At 36.9% G+C, this 19,945-nt stretch overlaps 1 protein-coding gene across 1 annotated transcript; it reads left to right on the top strand.

Annotated features, from left to right (window-relative positions):
- Positions 1-740: 740 nt before the first annotated feature.
- LOC130240614 (ribose-phosphate pyrophosphokinase 1) lies at positions 741-19,449 on the top strand. Its single transcript, XM_056472215.1, has 7 exons — positions 741-1,066; positions 5,512-5,695; positions 7,826-7,924; positions 8,577-8,701; positions 8,788-8,961; positions 15,874-16,033; positions 18,965-19,449. Exons 1-7 carry the CDS (start codon positions 945-947, stop codon positions 19,055-19,057), a joined length of 957 nt encoding a protein of 318 aa, XP_056328190.1. The 5' UTR covers positions 741-944; the 3' UTR covers positions 19,058-19,449.
- The last annotated feature ends 496 nt before the right edge of the window (positions 19,450-19,945 follow it).

Here is a 19,945-nt window from a genome sequence, read left to right as displayed (position 1 = left end):
AGATTCTTTTTTATGTAATAAATTACATTTGATGTAATAAATTTGTATTTTAAAAATAAGTTTTTTTTTCATATTTCTTTATTGTAAATCTTTAGGAAATATTTTAGGTACATGAAAAAGTGTGATTATGATGACCAATCCAGCTAAAGTTGTGCTTAAAATGTCACTAAAGTGCAGTATTACTAATAATTCAATATAAAATGAGGCGTATAACTGCAAAAAGGTCAACTTTTCTTTTTGAGAAAACAAACAACCACACTTTTCACAACTATGGCTACAGGCCTGATGCAGTATAGGTGAATTGGGTAAACTAAACTGACCGCAGCGAATGAATGTGTGTGTGAGTGAAAGATGCATATGTGTGTGTCTGCTGGGTGGAAGGGCAAACGCCACATAAAACATATCCCAGAGTAATTGGTGGTTCATTCTGCTGTAGCGAACTTTGAATCAGGGATTAAGCGAGAAAGATAAAGGTAAGTGAAAACTTGTAAGCATTGACTTAGGAAAAACAAACACAGAACAGGTTACAGGTTTCCAGCATTCATCAAAATTTATTCGTTTGTGTAAATCAGAAAAAAACAAACTCATATATGACTGAAACAAGTAAGGGGTGAAGTAGTAAATGATGATGACTCAAATCATTTTGCGGTGAATTATTAATTTACTCCACACTCCATCATTGTAGGTGGCAGTATATGCTTCTATAGCTGGTTTGCAAACCGGCGTAAAACGTCAATGAAGAAGTCGACAGATGATGTCACGCGCGTAAAGTCGAGCATCAACTATGACAGTTTATTAGTGATATCAACATCAGATACTTAATATCTGAACATTACGCTATTCTGTCTTGTGTGTGCGTGTTAGCGAGCAGGCATTCCATTTCGCTTGTGCACTTGGATTTGGTGAAAACAGAAGAAGAAGTAGAAGAAGAAAAGAAGAAGAGCATGCCTAACATCAAGATTTTTAGCGGTAGCTCCCATCAGGATCTATCTCAGAAAATTGCGGACCGTCTAGGACTGGAATTAGGAAAAGTGGTCACGAAAAAGTTTAGCAACCAAGAGACGTGGTGAGTTATTGCTGGAATTTTGTTGTAAGTTACATTTACGTTTTGTTGCTCGCGTGCTAGTGGGAGTTGTAGGTCAGAAATTGGCGAATTTTCCTCATAACAAGCCTTTCTCGTGTCCAAACTGTAACAAGGTACAATGATCTTTACGATGGCGGCTGAGGGACAACTGCAAGCGTGATCCTTCTGTAGAGAGAGCTGATGGGTTCCAGCCCAAAAACCTCACAAAAAACAGGCCAAAATATTTGATTAATATATTTGATTAAGTTGGCTTAGGATTTTATCTTACGTTTGTTTTTCTAATATCCACTATTAATGTAACATACTATAGCAACGCCCCCCAGCAACAATAGGGACACAGTCAGCAAAACAACAATTACACGATATAATATTATATCCAACATACCCAGTGAGCTTAGGAATTCTGCAATGTCTATTTTTTAATTGCTATTATGCATAACATTTTTATGTTTATCTATATGTATACCCTTGATAAACATGAGTAGAAGGAGAGTAGGCCAATATATTTTGTTCTCTCCGAGTATATCTGAGTCGTTTATTAAATGATTAATCATTTAATGTTTCTCTTGCGGCTATGCGTGTGCGTAGTCAGCTGTGAAAAGGTATTTTTAATTTTTTTTTACATCAAAGGAACAAATCTGTAGAGAATAAAAAAACTGAAATTAAATTACAGAAGATATATAAATTACAAAAAATTCGCATAAGAAAACATTCCAAAATTGCATACATCCTTAAAGCTTTTTTGTGTGTATGACTTTTAGGGTTTTAATATAATGCTTAAGATCAATTTTAAACAAATAAATATTCGGCTTATCATTTGACCATTTTTGTTTGTGTACATGGTACTTCCCATATATTATCAATAAATTAAAGGCGCGTTTCTGTGGGTCTGCAGAGCACGTGAGATTGCGTGAGTGTTCACGCTTCTTGCACACGCAGAACCAGTAGGCTATAGGAAACGTGCAGAGCGAGAGAAGATTTTCCACTGGTTGATCGATCGCGAATGTTTGGCTTTCTTGGGCGGATACAAAAAAAAAAGTATAAAAGGATGAAAATAATAGTGTTATTCATGTGTCACCACCAAATATACTTGGGCGGCCTTTAATATACCTTGGCAGCCTGCCCAAGTAAAGTCTATGTGTGGGAAGCTCTGTCTCAGAAGATCAGAGATAAATTGTCTCTTTTCAGCAATACTGTCTGACCCTCTGTCTGAGATTCAACTCTCTGACCACTGTGAATAGGTGATGTGAGTCCACTAGGCATGTGCTGGTATAAGATTCTGACAGTATGATAACCTTAGACAAAAATATCACCATTTCACTGTATCACGCTATTGTGATTATTACTGTATTTACCAAAATAAGTTTTTTTTAAATTTCTGGATAAAAAAAAGCAACAACTCCCCCAACCCCACCCCAATTGAACACAATATATTTTATTTGAAGAAACATTTAAAGTATTTTGGACCAGTAGCTTTTAATGTAGAGGTTCCTTTTCTGCTGGAGATACTGTTGCCCTAAAAACTAAATAAAATAGTTGTGAAAAACATGTAAACAAACAAACAAACAAAAAAACAAACCTTACATATACCCTGGGAACGGTATACAGAAACTCTGCCGGTTTTAAAACATTTACTTTTGCAAACTGCGGTAAACCTTGAAACCTATTATAGTCCCATACCAGAGTCCACCAATTCACATTAGTAATTGCTCAAATCTAAATGAAACTTAATGATGTGCTTGTCTTATTTGTTATTTCACAAGTATAGATTTCATTTCAAACACACTATTAACAAATTAAATAGTTTACCTTAAAAACCGACTAGCAGCCTGCACACCATCAACCACATAATATAATAATTTATATAGAGTATTTGAACCAAACTAGTAGTGTATAATGCTGTTTATCTTATGTTATTTAGACTCTGTTAATGAATGCTGCATCATACTTTATACAATAATGAATATATAATCTGTAAATATATAATCCGTAATAAATAAAGTAGTATAATTTAGTTTTTACTACAGTAAACTTAGGTGTATGATAGTTTAGTTGTAGAAAACAGTGCATTGATTAATTTGCTTATGTTATTATAGCCTTTGTAATACCGCAACTATATAATTACCACAACAGATTAATTTGAGCATTTTTCAAGTATGTTTTTCAAGCTCGGCAATTATTTTAAAACCCTTATGCATCACAAATCACAGTCTGTGCATGCAACAAGTCCTTGTGATTAAGGTAGCCTGTGTCACCATGCATTTTAGTCTAGAGTATGGTAAGTGTTGCTGCTGCCACACCTGGCTTTTGTTCCCCAAGTCAGTGATTCAGCTTATATCCATCTTTGGCATTTATCTTGAAATTTAGGATTAGTCTCAGTTATATATGGGTGAATTACTTTGATTGTGATTTTTTTTTGTACTATATATTGGATGTTTTCAAAACAATTTCCAACGTGTACTGACTGCAGTGTCGAACTATGCAGAACTGTTGTCCAGTCATAGCATAGTCATCTGCATCTTAAGTTTATCATGTCTTTCCCCCACTAATAGTATAGATAATTGTCTGGTAACTGGTAAATGTTGTAATCAACATTGCCATGTGCCCTATAATGAACTAAGCCTTTAATGACATCTATGCTTAAAGGGATAGTTCACCAAGACATCTTTACTCACTATTTACTCATCCTCAATTGGTTTCAAAGCTTTGAGTTTCTATATTCAGTTGAACACTAAAGAAAATATTTTGGAGGAACTGAAAACCTGGAACCATTGACTTCTGTAGTAGGAAAAACAAATACTCTGAAAGTCACTGGTTACAGGTTTCAAGCTTGCTTCACAAGTCACAAGCATTACTTTCATGTTTCTATAGAACAACACTAATGTTTTTTTGTTTATTACATTTTATTGTTATTATTTTTATTATTTACCATGTATTATATTCTAATGGACATTGGTGATTCATAAAATGCAAGTCAAAATTGCTGCCTGTAAATTCTTTTTCTTGTGTGTGGGAGAGAGTGCAATCGCATAGTTTCACTTTTGGGTGATTAAGTTATTGCGGAAATGGTCTTCAGCAGGTTCTTGAAAGATTGGGTGTTTAGGTTGGCAGCTCTTTTTTTCTGGCCACTTTTTGCCTTAAGGCTGATTTATACTTCTGCGTTGAGTGATCAGTGTGACCCACGGCGCATGCCTTGTGCGTAGCCATGCATTTATACTTCTGGACGCTGTTTGTGCTGCTCTGCAATAACACTTCCGAAACACTAGCTGGCAGCAGGTTTTTATGTTCCTTTGTGTTGAGTTTCTTCATGGGTGTTTTGTTTTTTCTGAATGTCTTTACTTTCTGAACGTCTACACTTTCACCCAACCCTAAACCCAACCATCACAGTTATTAATGTCTACACCCTCCCCAACCCTTAACCCAGCCATCACAGTTATTAATGTCTACACCTACCCCAACCCGAAACCCAACCATTACGGTAATTAATGTCTACACCTACCCCAACCCTTAACCCAACAATCACAGTTATTAATGTCTACACCTACCCCAACCCGAATCCCAACCATCACAGTAATTGATGTCTACACCTACCCCAACCCTTAACCCAACCATCACAGTTATTAATGTCTATACCTACCACAATCCTAAACTCAACCATCACAGTTATTAACGTCTACACCTTCCCCATCCCCTAACCCAACCATCACAGTTATTAACGTCTAATAATTGATGCGTTCGTCATTGCACTGTTATTTGCAACCACAGAGCACGTTGTCAAGTAGGTTAACTGCCATGACAAAACGGATTAAGTCAGCAAGTGGAGTTGCTAAATAAATGAATATAATAATATATCAAATGAATTCGTTGTGGATAAATTTGGAGAAAACTCATGAAAACATTTGGTGAAAATGTTCTCTGGTAAGTATTTCCACCGTCTTGCCAACAACATCTCTTTGTGACATCTTGCATGATTCAATTGGATCTCGATAACTGCAAGTTATGCCTCTCTAACTTACTGCAAGTTTTACCCCTTCATGTGACATCCGTTTTGCAGTCCGCAGACAGATACACTTGGCTCCATTGGGTTCGCAGCTCTGAGCACCACTCACACTCATCACTGCTACCAAGCCAACCCATCTCAGAGCTTGCGCTATGTGTCATTGCGACTTTTTTTAAGGTGCACGTTGGCGGAGGCTGTGCCGGTCTATATGCGTGCATTAGATGCAGAAGTATAGATAAGCCTTTTACAATAGAAAAAGTCATGGCTCTTTCAGTGAGCTGAGCTAGCTTCAGTGAGCTTGCGTTTTATTTGTTGTAGAACAATTTAATATTATTTTGTGAATTATCAATTAAATGTTGCATTTAAACTTGTGTAAACAGCTGAGATTTTTTAACATGTTACTAATGTCTTGTTCTGTCTTCTGCAGTGTGGAGATTGGAGAGAGTGTTCGTGGAGAGGATGTGTACATTGTCCAAAGTGGCTGTGGTGAAATTAATGATAATCTTATGGAACTACTGATTATGATCAATGCCTGCAAAATAGCATCTGCCACTAGAGTCACTGCAGTCATCCCATGCTTTCCTTATGCCCGACAAGATAAGAAGGATAAGGTGAGACTATGTTTATTATCTAACCCTTAATTTATTATTTAGGAAATGTGTGCTGATGTCTGTAGCCCAACTGATATAGCATTTTGAGGGCAATACACAACATATCAACATATCAGTTGATATAATAATTCCTTACATTTTATATAGCGCTTTTCTGAACACTCAAAGCGCTTAATACATTTTGGGGGAATCTCCTTATCCACCACCAGTGTGCAGCATCCTCCTGGATGACGCGATGGCAGCCATATTGCACCAGACTGCACACCACACACCAGTTGATTGGTGGAGAGGAAAAGCCAATTATGATATGGGAATGTTAGGAGGCCCTGATGGACTCAAATTTGGCCAGGATGGCAAAGGACATCCTAGGATTTTTAACGACCACAGAAAGTCAGGACCACATATATATTGGGGATATTGGGGCAGTATGTGAGTGGAGTGGGAGTGAAGTACTGTAATTTTGGCCAGAGTTTGGAGTAGAGACTTTTTTTGACAATTTTAAGTCTTGTGTCACTCGTAACAGATTAAGTGTAGAACTGACAAACCAATCAACCATTTATTTTTTTCATTTGAGGAATTACAGTTACTAATAGTCCTTATAAATGAAACAAACAAATGTGATCCTGAAATATAAAGCAGATATTTCTATGAAAGCTTGGTGCAGACTACACTAAACTGTGGCAGTGTCAATTATCTGCCAGTTATTCAAAAACAGTCCCTCATCTGGCTGTGAATGAGATTGAGAAAAAGAAAGCTCAAATGCGCTCAGGTAAAATCAGATTCTCAAGAAATACATAATCTTCAAAATAATAATTCTATTCTATTATTAGTATGTCTTCTACCAATGATATGACAGATTTGTGATATAACAGTTACATCAAGTAAATCCTTATTTTCTGTGGAGCAGGAAGCAGGTTAGTTTGGAATACAGAGTAAGAGAGGAGCGGGAAATGGTAAACCTGGTTGGAAAATGCTTTAATTCTGCTCCATTCTGGTGACAAACTCTGATTACAGTTTGATTGTTTGAATGTTTGATTGGTACTGTATGTAGAATACAGTACAAATCAACAGTGAGAGTGTATATGTATACAGTGCTCAGCATAAATGAGTACACCCCATTTTGAAAATAAATAATTTTATAAATTTTTCAGTGAATGTAGGTAATATATTTGGGCACACTTCTGTCAAATAAGTGAAAGTTAAGGGAGTACATATTCAATTCAATTCAATTCACCTTTATTTGTATAGCACTTTTACAATGTAGATTGTGTCAAATCAGCTTCACATAGATTATAGTAAATTGAAACAGTGTAGTTCAGTTTTCAATGTATAAGTTCAGTTCAGTGTGGTTTAATAAACACTACTGAGAGTCCATACACTGAAGAGTAATCCATCGATGCGCAGCTCTACAGATCCCGAACCATTGAAGCCAGTGGCGACAGCGATGAGGAAAAAATTTCACCAATTGGCGAAAGTGAAAAATTGAAAAACCTTGAGAGAAACCAGACTTAGTTGGGCACGACCATTTCTCCTCTGGCCAAACTTCTTGTGCAGAGCTGCAGTCTAGACGCAGGAGGCTATAAGCTGGACCTCAGCGACGACTCGTATGTCCCTGGAGCATCACAGGAATCAGTCTCATGCTCTCCACTCCTCCATGACCACCACAGCAGCTGCTCAGGATACGGCCTGGTCCAGGATATGGAAACCTTGGGATCATCTCGTCGCTGGTCTTGGATCGAATTAGTGGCGCCGCATAGTCTGAGGGCCTAGGGATGAGTATCCCCAGGTGGAAATAGAGAATAATTAGCGTAGCTGCTATTCATAGTTTATATAAACGAGATGCAAAAACCTGTGTGGAGCACATTCATGTATCATACCGCTAAGTGATGCACTGAGTGTATGCTCTACTAAAAAGATAGGTCTTTAATCTAGTTTTGAATTGGGAGAGTGTGTCTGAGCCTCGGACGTTATCAGGAAGGCTATTCCAGCCATAAATGAGAAGGCTCGACCTCCTTTACTCGATTTTGCTATTCTAGGTACTATTCTGTGTATGGATGCAATGTATGTTGTAAAGTAGTTTGTGTATATCATATTTACATAACTTTTTTTGTATTTTTGTATTTTTTGCAGAGTCGCGCACCGATTTCTGCTAAGTTGGTGGCAAATATGCTATCAGTCTCTGGTGCCGACCACATTATAACGATGGATCTGCATGCATCTCAAATACAGGTGGGTTTTAAACTCGTGAAAAGGAGTTACATATTCAAAAATACATGTATTAAACTGAAATTACAATTTGAACATCAATCTAGGTTTTTTTATGTTTTGCAGTTGGGTGAGGAAGCGGTACTAGCTTACTTTTGTTTATATACTGTTAAAATTGTATACAGTTTTTTTATTAAAAACCAAATAATAAAAATAACCTGATTGCTCTCCCCTGTATTTGATTCCCTATACCTTCTCCTTTGCATTCCTAAATAAACATGTATTCTTTTTGTTGTCACAATGCAAACAATTGAAACACAGAGCCCATGAAAGTTTTATACTATCCAAGCACTACGTGACATGCTCACAAAATCCAATTAATCATAATGTCAGTATGCCTGAATAGAAGGCTGTTTTCTTGAAACATTTTTGCCACTACTAAATCTCCATTTGTTTGATTTTATTTTACATTTATTTCAATAAATAGAAATTGTTTAATAGTCTTGCCCTATATTCCACGATCAAACTTAGAATAGTGGAGAAAATGATCTTTGTAAAATTTCTTCCATCGTGTCCTTATCCAGTAATCACACATGACTAAAATTCATCAAAATACACAAAAGGTGTGGGGCCCATGCACAAAGATTTAAAAACATACATCTCTCCTCCTTTTTAGGGTTTTTTTGACATTCCAGTGGACAATTTATATGCAGAGCCTGCGGTTTTGAAATGGATTAAGGAAAATATACCAGAATGGAAGAACTGCACAATTGTGTCTCCCGATGCTGGAGGAGCCAAGAGGTCAGGGACGCCTTCTCATCATCTGCCTGCTTAGCTAAGCTTTAGGTTATGCTGACCTCTTGTGTTTTTTATTTTCCCATTGATAGGGTTACCTCCATTGCAGACAGGCTGAATGTCGACTTTGCCCTTATCCACAAAGAAAGGAAAAAGGCAAATGAGGTGGACCGCATGGTTCTGGTTGGAGATGTGAAAGATCGCGTGGCCATATTGGTTGATGATATGGCAGACACCTGCGGTACAATTTGCCATGCTGCAGATAAGTTAGAAACTACTACAAATACCACGTTATTTGTATAAATAGATGAATTTATTTAAACCGCATCACTGATACAAATTTATAAACATGAATAAAAAAACTAAATCCAATCTAATAATCTTTACTCAAGTAAAAGTACACTCATAAAAGTTATGCAAGTAAGAGAAAATACTGAAGTAACTAGTTACTACTCTCTTTATTCTTACATATTTTAAGAACATGCAATCTTAGGAATAAAATAAAATGCAATAATGTTTTATGTATACAGTGCTCAGCATGAATGAATACACCCCTCACAAGTCTATCTTTTAATATAATATTTTCTATAGGATGCTATGCAATATATTATATTTGGGCATGCACATTAGATGAGTCAAATCCGGAGCTAATCTAACAAAATAACTCATGACGGTGTTACAATTAGTGAAAAGGTGCCAATAGTTATCAAATTACCGTTAACGTGTTTTTAAGGTTAAAGCTGGAATTCATGTAAATCATCAGTTCATTCTTGTAGTGTACACAGAGACTGAGCTTGAAGCTGCCGGTGATCTGATCCTATGAACTCATCAGCCATCATTCATTCCAGAACAGGCACGCACGGGCTCAGGAGACGCATCTCTATAGCAACCTCTCGCAACACAACCTCTCCAACGTGGCACCTCGTAATATTTGCGAAGAAGTCATATGAATCCTATTTATTACTATTTGACCGTATTGGAGGAATGCCACCAAATGTAGTGAAGTAAGAGTAAAGTTTTTTTTCTCAGAATTTACACGAGTAAAAGTACACATTTCTAAATTTACTCAAAGTACACGTTACCCAACAAATTTACTCAAGTAAATTTAGCTAAGTCAATGCAATTCGTTAGTACCCTCCTCTGTTAATTGGCAAAGTAATGTGAGGAAAAAATCACATTTTAAATGTTTTAATTCTTTTTATTGGCTAGCTGTCTAAATGATCACTATTTTAATATGCATCAATACTGAAATATTTGAAACTATACAATATTAAGGCCCAATCCTAATTCTATATATTTTTTTACCCCTTTTCCTTCCCCTTGGCCCTTAAATGAGTGTGAAGGGGAAGGGCTTCAAAATTTACCCCTAAGAATTGGGACAGCACTACAGCACCTGGACTTGTCACCATATGTCATCGTGATCTCTTGCTTCATATGAGATCAGACGATCGTGACTGCTGTAGTTATTTCAGTTGTGTCATTTTTTTGGTATTTATCTTCAGGAAATCACTGAAGGCAAATATCATGTTATCATAACGATCTAATGTGGCAATAAGATCATAATACTGTGCATTTACAAGGTGGTCATATTCACCTATGTAAACACACGAAAACAACACGAGCGCGCAAAACGAGGGGTAAGGGGAAGGGCTAAGGGGTAGAATTGGGATTGGGCCTAACTTTTACTCAGTATCCGTAACTGCTGCAGTTACTCTGAAAGTGAGGTCACTCGCACCTCAAACCCATGTGACCACACCTACCACTAACTTGTGCTGGTTGAAGCCATTTGATTCATTCAATAATCAGTAATAACTTTTTTATAAAGATAAATTTATAAATTTTTCACATAAGTGCTTAAATGTACAGGTCCTTCTAAAAAAATTAGCATATTGTGATAAAGTTCAATATTTTCTGTAATGTAATGATAAACATTAGACTTTCATATATTTTAGATTCATTACACACAACTGAAGTACTTCAAGCCTTTTATTGTTTTAATATTGATGATTTTGTAATACAGCTCATGAAAACCCAAAATTCCTATCTCAAAAAATTAGTGTATCATGAAAAGGTTCTCTAAACAAGCTATTAACTTAATCATCTGAATCAACTAATTAAATCTAAACACCTGCAAAAGATTCCTGAGGCTTTTAAAAACTCCCAGCCTGGTTTATTACTCAAAACTGCAATCATGGGTAAGACTGCCGACCTGACTGCTGTCCAGAAGGCCATCATTGACATCCTCAAGCAAGAGGGTAAGATACAGAAAGAAATTTCTGAACGAATAGGCTGTTCCCAGAGTGCTGTATAGAGGCACCTGAGTGAGAAGTCTGTGGGAAGGAAAAGGTGTGGCAGAAAATACTGCACAACGAGGTGACCGGACCCTGAGGAAGATTGTGGAGAAGGACCGATTCCAGACCTTGGGGGACCTGCGGAAGCAGTGGACTGAGATTGAGGTAGAAACATCCAGAGCCACCGTGTACAGGCGTGTGCAGGAAATGGGCTACAGATGCCGCATTCCCCAGGTCAAGCCACTTTTGAACCAGAAACAGCGGCAGAAGCACCTGACCTGGGCTACAGAAAAGCAGCACTGGACTGTTGCTCAGTGGTCCAAAGTACTTTTTTTGGATGAAAGCAAATTTTGCATGTCATTTGCATGTGTACCCACAGTCAGTGATGGTCTGAGGTGCCATGTCAGCTGCTGGTGTTGGTCCACTGTGTTTTATCAAGGGCAGGGTCAATGCAGCTAGCTATTAGGAGATTTTGGATCACTTCATGCTTCCATCTGCTGAAAAGCTTTATGGAGATGAAAATTTCATTTTTCAGCATGACCTGGCACCTGCTCACAGTGCCAAAACCACTGGTAAATGGTTTACTAACCATGGTATTACTGTGCTCATTTGGCCTGCTAACTCTCCTGACCTGAACCCCATAGAGAATCTGGGATATTGTGAAGAGAAAGTTGAGAGACGCAAGACCCAACACTCTGAATGAGCTTAAGACCGCTATTGAAGCATCCTGGGCCTCCATAACACCTCAGCAGTGCCACAGGCTGATTGCCTCCATGCTACGCCGCATTGAAGCAGTCATTTCTGCAAAAGGATTCCCGACCAAGTATTGAGTGCATAACTGAACATAATTAATTATTTGAAGTTTGACTTTTTTGTATTAAACGCTTTTCTTTCATTGGTTGGATGAAATATGCTAATTTTTTGAGATAGGAATTTTGGGTTTTCATGAGCTGTATGCCAAAATCATCCATATTAAAACAATAAAAGGCTTGAACTACTTCAGTTGTGTGTAATGAATCTAAAATATATGAAAGTCTAATGTTTATCAGTACATTACAGAAAATAATGAACTTTATCACAATATGCTAATTTTTGAGAGGGATCTGTATTAGATAAATATGTAAAAAAAAAAAAAATTTCCCCTTAAATATTGAATAAGGTGTGTCTTAAAGTGATAGCAGTCATTAACATTAATAACACAATACAATACCTCCTGAACAATATTAAGCATTATTTTCATCTCTGTATTTGCCTGTTTGTTTATCACTTACTGTTCACTTGTCTGCAATAATGCTTTAATGTGATTTGAGAGAAATTAAAACATGCATAAATATCATTTTAATTTATTCTGTTCCAATATTTCCCAGTTATAAAATTAGGCATGGGACTATAACCAAGGTTTTAAGGTTTACCACAGTTTGGAAAAGACAAGGTTTTATAACCGCAACCTATTTTTGTTATACTGGTTTTATGGAATTCGATTTTTTTTTTAAGACCATGAAACATTTGAGAAACAAATGTCTTATGTGCCAACATCCAAGACTGCATATCTTCCAAGTTTATATAGAAACTAACGAAGACAGCAGAAGTCAATGATTTATATTAAAGAGCCCCTATTATACATTAAAAAGGGTCATATTTCGGTTTTTAGGGTCTCCAACAACAGGCTGATATGCATGCAAGGTCAAAAAACACTTTCATTGTCTTATAATAAGCATTTATTTTTACCTAATTATCCTACCGACTCCCATATGAATTGTTCAGCGACTTATTTGTTCCCAAACCACTCCTTAGCGCGAAGCTAATCTGTGCTGATTGGACCGATGACAGCCTGTTGCGATTGGTCGACAGCGTTAAGCGCGAGACAGAGTGAAATGCCCAGCACGGCTTATCAACAATATTGAAGTAGTCAGAGTGCACAGCGTATGTGTGAGCATACCTGCCAACACTCCTGTTTTTCCCGGGAGTCTCCCATATTTCAGACCCATCTCCAGCCACCCACCCATTTTGTTATGTATCCTGGAAAACTCGTTATGTATCCCGTAATTTCAACCCCCCTCCCTTTTCTCAGCATTTTGGTATGCTCTGTGAAACCCAGATCCGATTGCAGCGGCTGCCCGAAACACGCTTCATTGTAGTTACTAACACCACAGTACATGGTTCTTAACAGTGTTATTCAGACATCTCACCCCCTAACCTAACCCCCCCCCCCCCCCCCCCCCCCCCCCCCCCCCCCGGGTCTCCCCGATTTTCAGTGACAAATGTTGGCAGGTATGTGTGTGAGCCCAATGCAGTTAAACAACAGCATATCGCTCTATTCTTAACCATAAGTAAAAACAGTGAAACACATTCATTATTAATCCACACAGTGGCAAAAGCTAAACTATTTTGAAACTTGACCACTGCACGTGTGTAAGAACAGCTGATGGTGGCCATAGCAATGACAAACGGCAGTGGAACGCGAGCTCACAAATGCATTTAAATCCGTAAACAAAGCGGCACGCGTCTCACTTTCAACGTGGCATTAAATGCGAAATGAGAATATAAAGAGTTAACCAGATACACTACAAGCGGTTACAAGTAACAAAACACAATTAAACATAATTTGCAAGCTAGAGAAAACAAGGAGGCAACCGTGGTAATGCACTTACTTACACTTGTGAAAAGGAGGAAGAAACTGATCCTTGATCCACTGATCCATGTACTGATAAAGTTCCTGTCGAGCTCTGACAAGTAGTGGTGGGCAACGCGAGGCTTCATGAAACACTGAAACAGTCGAAGCGAATGTGTCGAAGCTTCGAAACGTTTCGAAACCCCACTCTACAGTGACACCTAGTGGTCTTTTTTATGTATTGCACTTATTTAGTAGAGCTGTTAGGGTCCCTACTACCGTGCGGGGATACTGGGTTCAAATCCAGGCTGATACAGCTATTTTGAAATGCTTTAATATCAGTCTGAAATACTTTGTTCTTGTATTGTTTGTTTCAACATTGCTCTGACATCCGAATAAACACTTTGTGAATAAATATGTCTTGTTTTGGTCATAAAACAGGGTTGTTGCTAGATCTGACATGGTTGTGGCCAGAAGTAATCAAGAATTATTTATGTTATTCAATAAATTTCCCATTGTATTTTATTAACGTCTACCAAAGCCTAAACCCAATCGTCACAGTACTGTAAAATATTCATTATTGTTTTACATTGTTACAAAAATGATGCTAAATTGATGGTGTATCAGCTGTATCCTATCTAGACTACACCATAAAACAGTAACATTATTAAAATATATAAAATCATGAATTCGGAGTATTTGTACACGTCGGGATTCGAACCCAAAAGTAATTTGAAGCACAGTAACATCATGCACACGCACGGTCCACTAGGCTATATGAGACAGAAGATTTTCTGACCCTGTCAGTAAAACGCAGATTCACCAGGTGTCGAAATGCTTCTGAACTGATGGATGCTTTGAATCACTTTAGTCACATGACCAGGTGTTTCAAAACCTGGGTGACCTGGGTTTTTCGGATCATGCTTCGGTGCAGTGTTTCGAAAACACTTGCTCTTCGGGATCTCGATACTGTGTCGAAACGTCAGTTTCACGTCAGCCATCCCTACGGACAAGTCCCTTACATCAATAGTCTTTTCTGAACGTTCCTTTAACAAACGGCCGACGAATCCCCCGTTGTAAGCGTGTAGATTCCAGAAGCACTTGAACAGTATAAGGCTGGGTCGATAATGCTGAGGTATTTTTTGCAAAAATAAACCTCAACCACTGACTCTTCACAGTTTCATAACACTAATAACACTAACTTTCCCTCACACTTCCAATAAGATCTAGCTGAGCACAGCATCTTCGTGACTTGTCTTCCTGTTTTTCTTTGCTACTGTGTTTGTGGTCAGGGCCGCAGGTTTCAATTTTCCCAGGTTTGCGCGCTCAACAATTGGGCGGGGCTTAAGTTTCGTATTGACGTCATGCCAAAACGGCTAAAGACTCGTTATCAAGACGATTCATTTGAAGCACTATGAGTCGACTCTTTTATAAATTAATCAATAGTTTTAAACACGGCGCACTTTCAGATTTATCCACTTTTGGATATTTCACTTCACATATTGTTGTGTTACACACTACATGGAAGGTCATTCTCAAAAACCCATAATAGGGGCTCTTATATTAATTATTTACCCTGACATGTTTACTGTTCCAAAATATTTGAAATGTTTTTTTTTTAAATAAAATATATTGTGTTCAGAAGGCGGCGTAGTGGCACTGTAAGAAGTGCTGCCGCCTTACACCAAGAAGGTCGCTGGTTCGAGCCTCGGCTGGGTCAGTTGGCGTTTCTGTGTGGAGTTTGCATGTTCTCCCTGCGTTCGCATGGGTTTCCTCCAGGTGCTCCGGTTTCACCCATAGTTCAAAGACATGTGGTACAGGTGAATTGGTTAGGCTAAATTGTCCGTAGTGCATGAGTGTGAATGTGTGTGTGTGGATGTTTCCCAGTGATGGGTTGCAGCTGGAAGGGAATCCGCTGCATAAAAACGTGGTAAATAAGTTGGCGGTTCATTCCGCTGTGGTGACCCCAGATTAATAAAGGGGCTAACCCGAAAAGAAAATGAATGAATGAATGAATGAATATTGTGTTCAATGGGAACCAAGTTGTTTTTACCCGGGCATTTAAAAGAACATATTTTAGAGCAGTAAGCACAATATCGTGATTTGTTTTATTTTTATTCATGGTTATCATACTGTCAGAAACCTATACCACCCCATGCCTATATAAAATACAATATAATGACAAATCTAGTGACTGCAACATTCATGTGTTTGTGATTTTTAAGTGCTAATTGATGGGTGTTTCTTACAATGTTTTGTGTGTATGTGTGTTTTAGGTTAATATCAGCTGGAGCAACCAAAGTGTATGCCATTCTTACTCATGGCATCTTCTCTGGACCAGCTATTTCACGCATAAACAACGCTTGCTTTGAAGCTGTAGTTGTGACCAATACAATTCCTCAAGAGGAGAAGATGAAACATTGTCCCAAAATCCAGGTTTGTCATGTTATGGTTTCATTTAACCTAAATTGAATTAGCAAGTTTTATTATTTAAAAAAAAAAAAAAGTTCCATTCCATCCAAGTTTCATTTAATAATACTGTATTCAATATACGTGAATATGCAATATAGATGAATTTGCAGCTTGCTTTGGTTGAGACTGCAAACTGGTATTTTTACCATATTATTTTATTGTATAACCTTATTTATAAACAGTAGTAAATTAAGAATTTTACAATGTACAACACTTTATCTTCTTTTCTACAGTGGCTAATGAATTATAAGTATTACAGATTTACAGAAAACCCACCTTTAACTTAAACCACTTTAAACAAATGTACAGGTGGATTGAAGCTAGGATGTTACAGCTTTAGTCACGTGTTCTCTTCACAAATCTCTTAGGTTATGATAATTAATCCGCTGTTTTGGATGAAATAATCTTAAATAAATAGCTTCATTTACATGGACACTTTTTGAGTTTCAGTTGGAATACAATTATGAGATTGATCACCGACCATCAGGTTTGAATGCATGATAACAAAGTGATTGGATTGATGTGCGTGTTTGTGTCACATGCTTTAAATAAGATTTAATTTTCTCATATGTGCACACTATGCAAAAAAGTGAACAGACTGGCAAATATTCATGCGGCTTTGTTTTGAAAACCAGTCAATGTTTATGTTTGGGCTGACGACAAAACTTGTGCTGCTGCCTGTATTTGTTAAGCTGTAAAAATACCCTGTTCCCCCAGTAAACAAGGCATCTGTAGACAAATGTCTGAAACAACCTGTCCTGCAGCATTTCTCTGACAGTGAAAGAAATTTTTCAAAGCAGCTGAAATGATCAGTGCATCTCTGAAACACACTGCTGAGTGTAAATGAGTGGTCCTGATGCACCATGAAATAATGAGATGCTTTGGCTAAGACAGGATATCTGCAGTACTGATTTCAAATATTATTTGTCCACTATTACAGTAAATGTGTTGGTACAATATATAAAAGTATAAAATCATTCTCTATTTTTTGTTTGCTGTGCATGATGTAGTACAGTCTGTCTATACACTTTCAGAAAAAATTTACAAAATCTCACTGGTGGCGATACCTTTTCGAAAGGTAAATTTTTGTTTCTACCTGTTTTTTTAAGGTGCATATTAATATCTAAAATGTGGACCTCATAGTAACTTAAAGCTAGAAGGGAAAAAGAACCCTAAAGGTACAAATGTCCACATGTATGTAACAAATGATTGAGTATTAACAACTTGTATCAAAATGTATGTTGTCAATATGAAAAATAATTATTGATATTGCATTTTTGCCATATCATCCAGCCCTATTAAAAGTTGATGGGAGAAAGCTCAAGGTCCCATAATGCAAATTGAAAGCAGAAATAAATGCGGAACAATAAAATCTTGAATCGCAAAATACAGAAAGCTGCTAATTTACAGATATTTTTCACAGTGTACATTTAAAATACTGAAACAAAATTATGCGTTTGCCTTATTGACTTCCTTTTGATCAGCTTGCGATTCCAAGATGTGCTACTTGTTCAATATATACAACCCAGATTTTGGAATTGGTGTTTTAGGAAGGCATCTTAGTTTAAAATTTTTTTTGTCATATTTATGTTATTCAAAGTAGTAATGGATGATGCATTTATACAATCTTTATTATTATTATTAGCATATGGTGGTGGTTGAGGACATTCAGAGATTTAATTGGATTTAATTAATGCTCCACTGTCATTTTTGTATCACAAACCAATGTAATTTCAGTGTTGCTTTTTAAGTATAGTGCATTATTGTTGTTTTAAATAGAAGTGCATGCATCGGTTCACATTTGCTTATTTTATTAGGCTACAGCCATATTCCAAAATGAATTCTTTTCCTCGATCCTGACTAGTCTAGTCTATACAACTCATTCTCAAGCACTATGAACACCACGATGTTAACGATTCAAGCGATGATCTTCACTAAGTGACTATTAGGTTCTTGGTTTGGCAAGACAATTCCTTTAACTTTATGGCTTGACATACTCTTAATGCACTGGTCATCAAACTTGTTTCTAGAGATCCTGTGTCCAGCAGAGTTTAGTTCCAAGACTAATCAAACAGACATGAACAAGCTAATCAAGGTCTTCCTAGGTATACTTGAAACTGCCTGGCAAATGTGTTGAGGAGAGTTGGAGCTAAACTCTGCAGGGACACCGACCCTCTAGGACCGAGATTGGCCATTTTCCTTTATTGATCATTTCCAATCAACTAAATTTACAAGTTGCATCCTATCAAGAAACATCTCAAGGGTGATCAGTGAAAACAGGATGTACCTGAGCTTAAATTTGACTGTAAAGTCTGGGATACTTTTCTACATGTGTACACTTCTGTACAAGCTTGCAAAGATTTCACAAAAACTTCTCTCACACTGTCATTATGGGTTATAGTTTGTAGAACTTTGAGCAAAACAATCCTCAATCATTCTTCTTCTTATTATATCACATTTTATTACAGTAAATTAGAAAACTACCATAACTACCATAACTTGAACTATGAATTTAATTATTTCATGTCAACAAATCTAAATGCAAAATATTTAAAGTATTTATTAATTATTAACTAACTATTGCATTAACTTCCTTGAACAAAACATATCAATATATATTGTCTTAATGTCTATTGTGTCTTTTTAATTATTTAAAAGATTTTCACAATAAACAAATAAGGTAATATTAGCACAGACTTTGTGTTGCTTTTGGCGGTTTTTGACAACCATCAGACAAATTTCCATTTGATCGTAAAACATGGATGTTTACAAGAAAATAAAATCACATGCACATTAAGTTTAAATTGTACCCTAAAAAAAAAACAATTATCTGTAAAACCTTTTTTAATGTATTTGTGATCATATCGTTCTTTAACATGTTACTGAAATACACAGGTCATCGACATTTCCATGATCCTTGCTGAGGCCATCCGCAGGACCCACAACGGCGAGTCTGTGTCCTATCTCTTCAGCCATGTCCCTTTGTAACGTCAGCACTTAGCTGGCAAAAGAGGAGCTGCTCCCTGGCGTTGTTTTGTTCATAGTTTGAAGATTTAAGCAAAACTTCATGATTTGGTTCTTGAAAACTGTACAGGATATTGAGCTTCTGTTTGCAGTCTGTTTACTAACAAATATCTGTTACAATCTGTGACTGAAAGTTAGACTTGTAGGTAATAACAGGCAGAAGCTTGTCAACCTAATTTATTTATTTGAATCCATTTGTATACATTTCTGTGCTTTGAAAAAATTTGTCTTGTGTCCGAGACTATGACTTTGAAGAATGTACAAATCAATGGACATGATCCCCCCCTCCCCCCTAAAGCTCTTTTAAATAACTCTTTCTATGAAAATTTCTCTTAATAAAAACTTTGTTTACATTATGCCAGTCTGATTAATTTCAGATTTCTCAACTGTGATTTTTACTTTTTATTATTTGATATCTTAAATTTAATAATATTTAATGGTAACAATTTAAGCAGAGATTATAATCTGTATTTTAAATCCTTATTTCAATGTTTTGGGCAAAGATCAGGGCCCATATTCTTAAACCACTTATGAATTCTCCCAGAGAGTAGTCTAGAGTTAGACTAGTCTAAATCCTAGTCTAAAATGCCCTTTTTTTCTGGTTTTGGCACGCATCACAGATACTGCAACTACACCATCACTGCAGCTGCAGAGTGTTTGTAGAGCGTGATATCCACAGCTGCTCCAAAACAAGAAAAACTATTGATTCAGTAAAGTGCACAGTTACAGATGGCACACAGACACAGACACATGCCCCAATCATGTGCATATGAGCTTTGTTCAGAACAGCAATGTAAATTTTGCAATTTATTGGAAAAAAATTTAAGCCTGATTTTCCACAATTTGCATTGC

This window comes from Danio aesculapii, chromosome 14 (genome assembly GCF_903798145.1).
Source record: "Danio aesculapii chromosome 14, fDanAes4.1, whole genome shotgun sequence".
In the NCBI taxonomy this organism is placed as follows: Eukaryota; Metazoa; Chordata; class Actinopteri; order Cypriniformes; family Danionidae; genus Danio; species Danio aesculapii.
This window is presented reverse-complemented; position numbering and strand designations above follow the sequence as displayed.

Excerpts from the sequence above, each read along its gene's own strand:
- LOC130240614 (XM_056472215.1), top strand. The coding sequence starts at position 945 with ATGCCTAACATCAAGATTTTTAGCGGTAGCTCCCATCAGGATCTATCT. Across the intron at positions 5,696-7,825 it reads GACAAGATAAGAAGGATAAG|AGTCGCGCACCGATTTCTGC; the intron begins GTGAGACTATGT and ends TATTTTTTGCAG. Across the intron at positions 8,962-15,873 it reads ATTTGCCATGCTGCAGATAA|GTTAATATCAGCTGGAGCAA; the intron begins GTTAGAAACTAC and ends TGTGTGTTTTAG.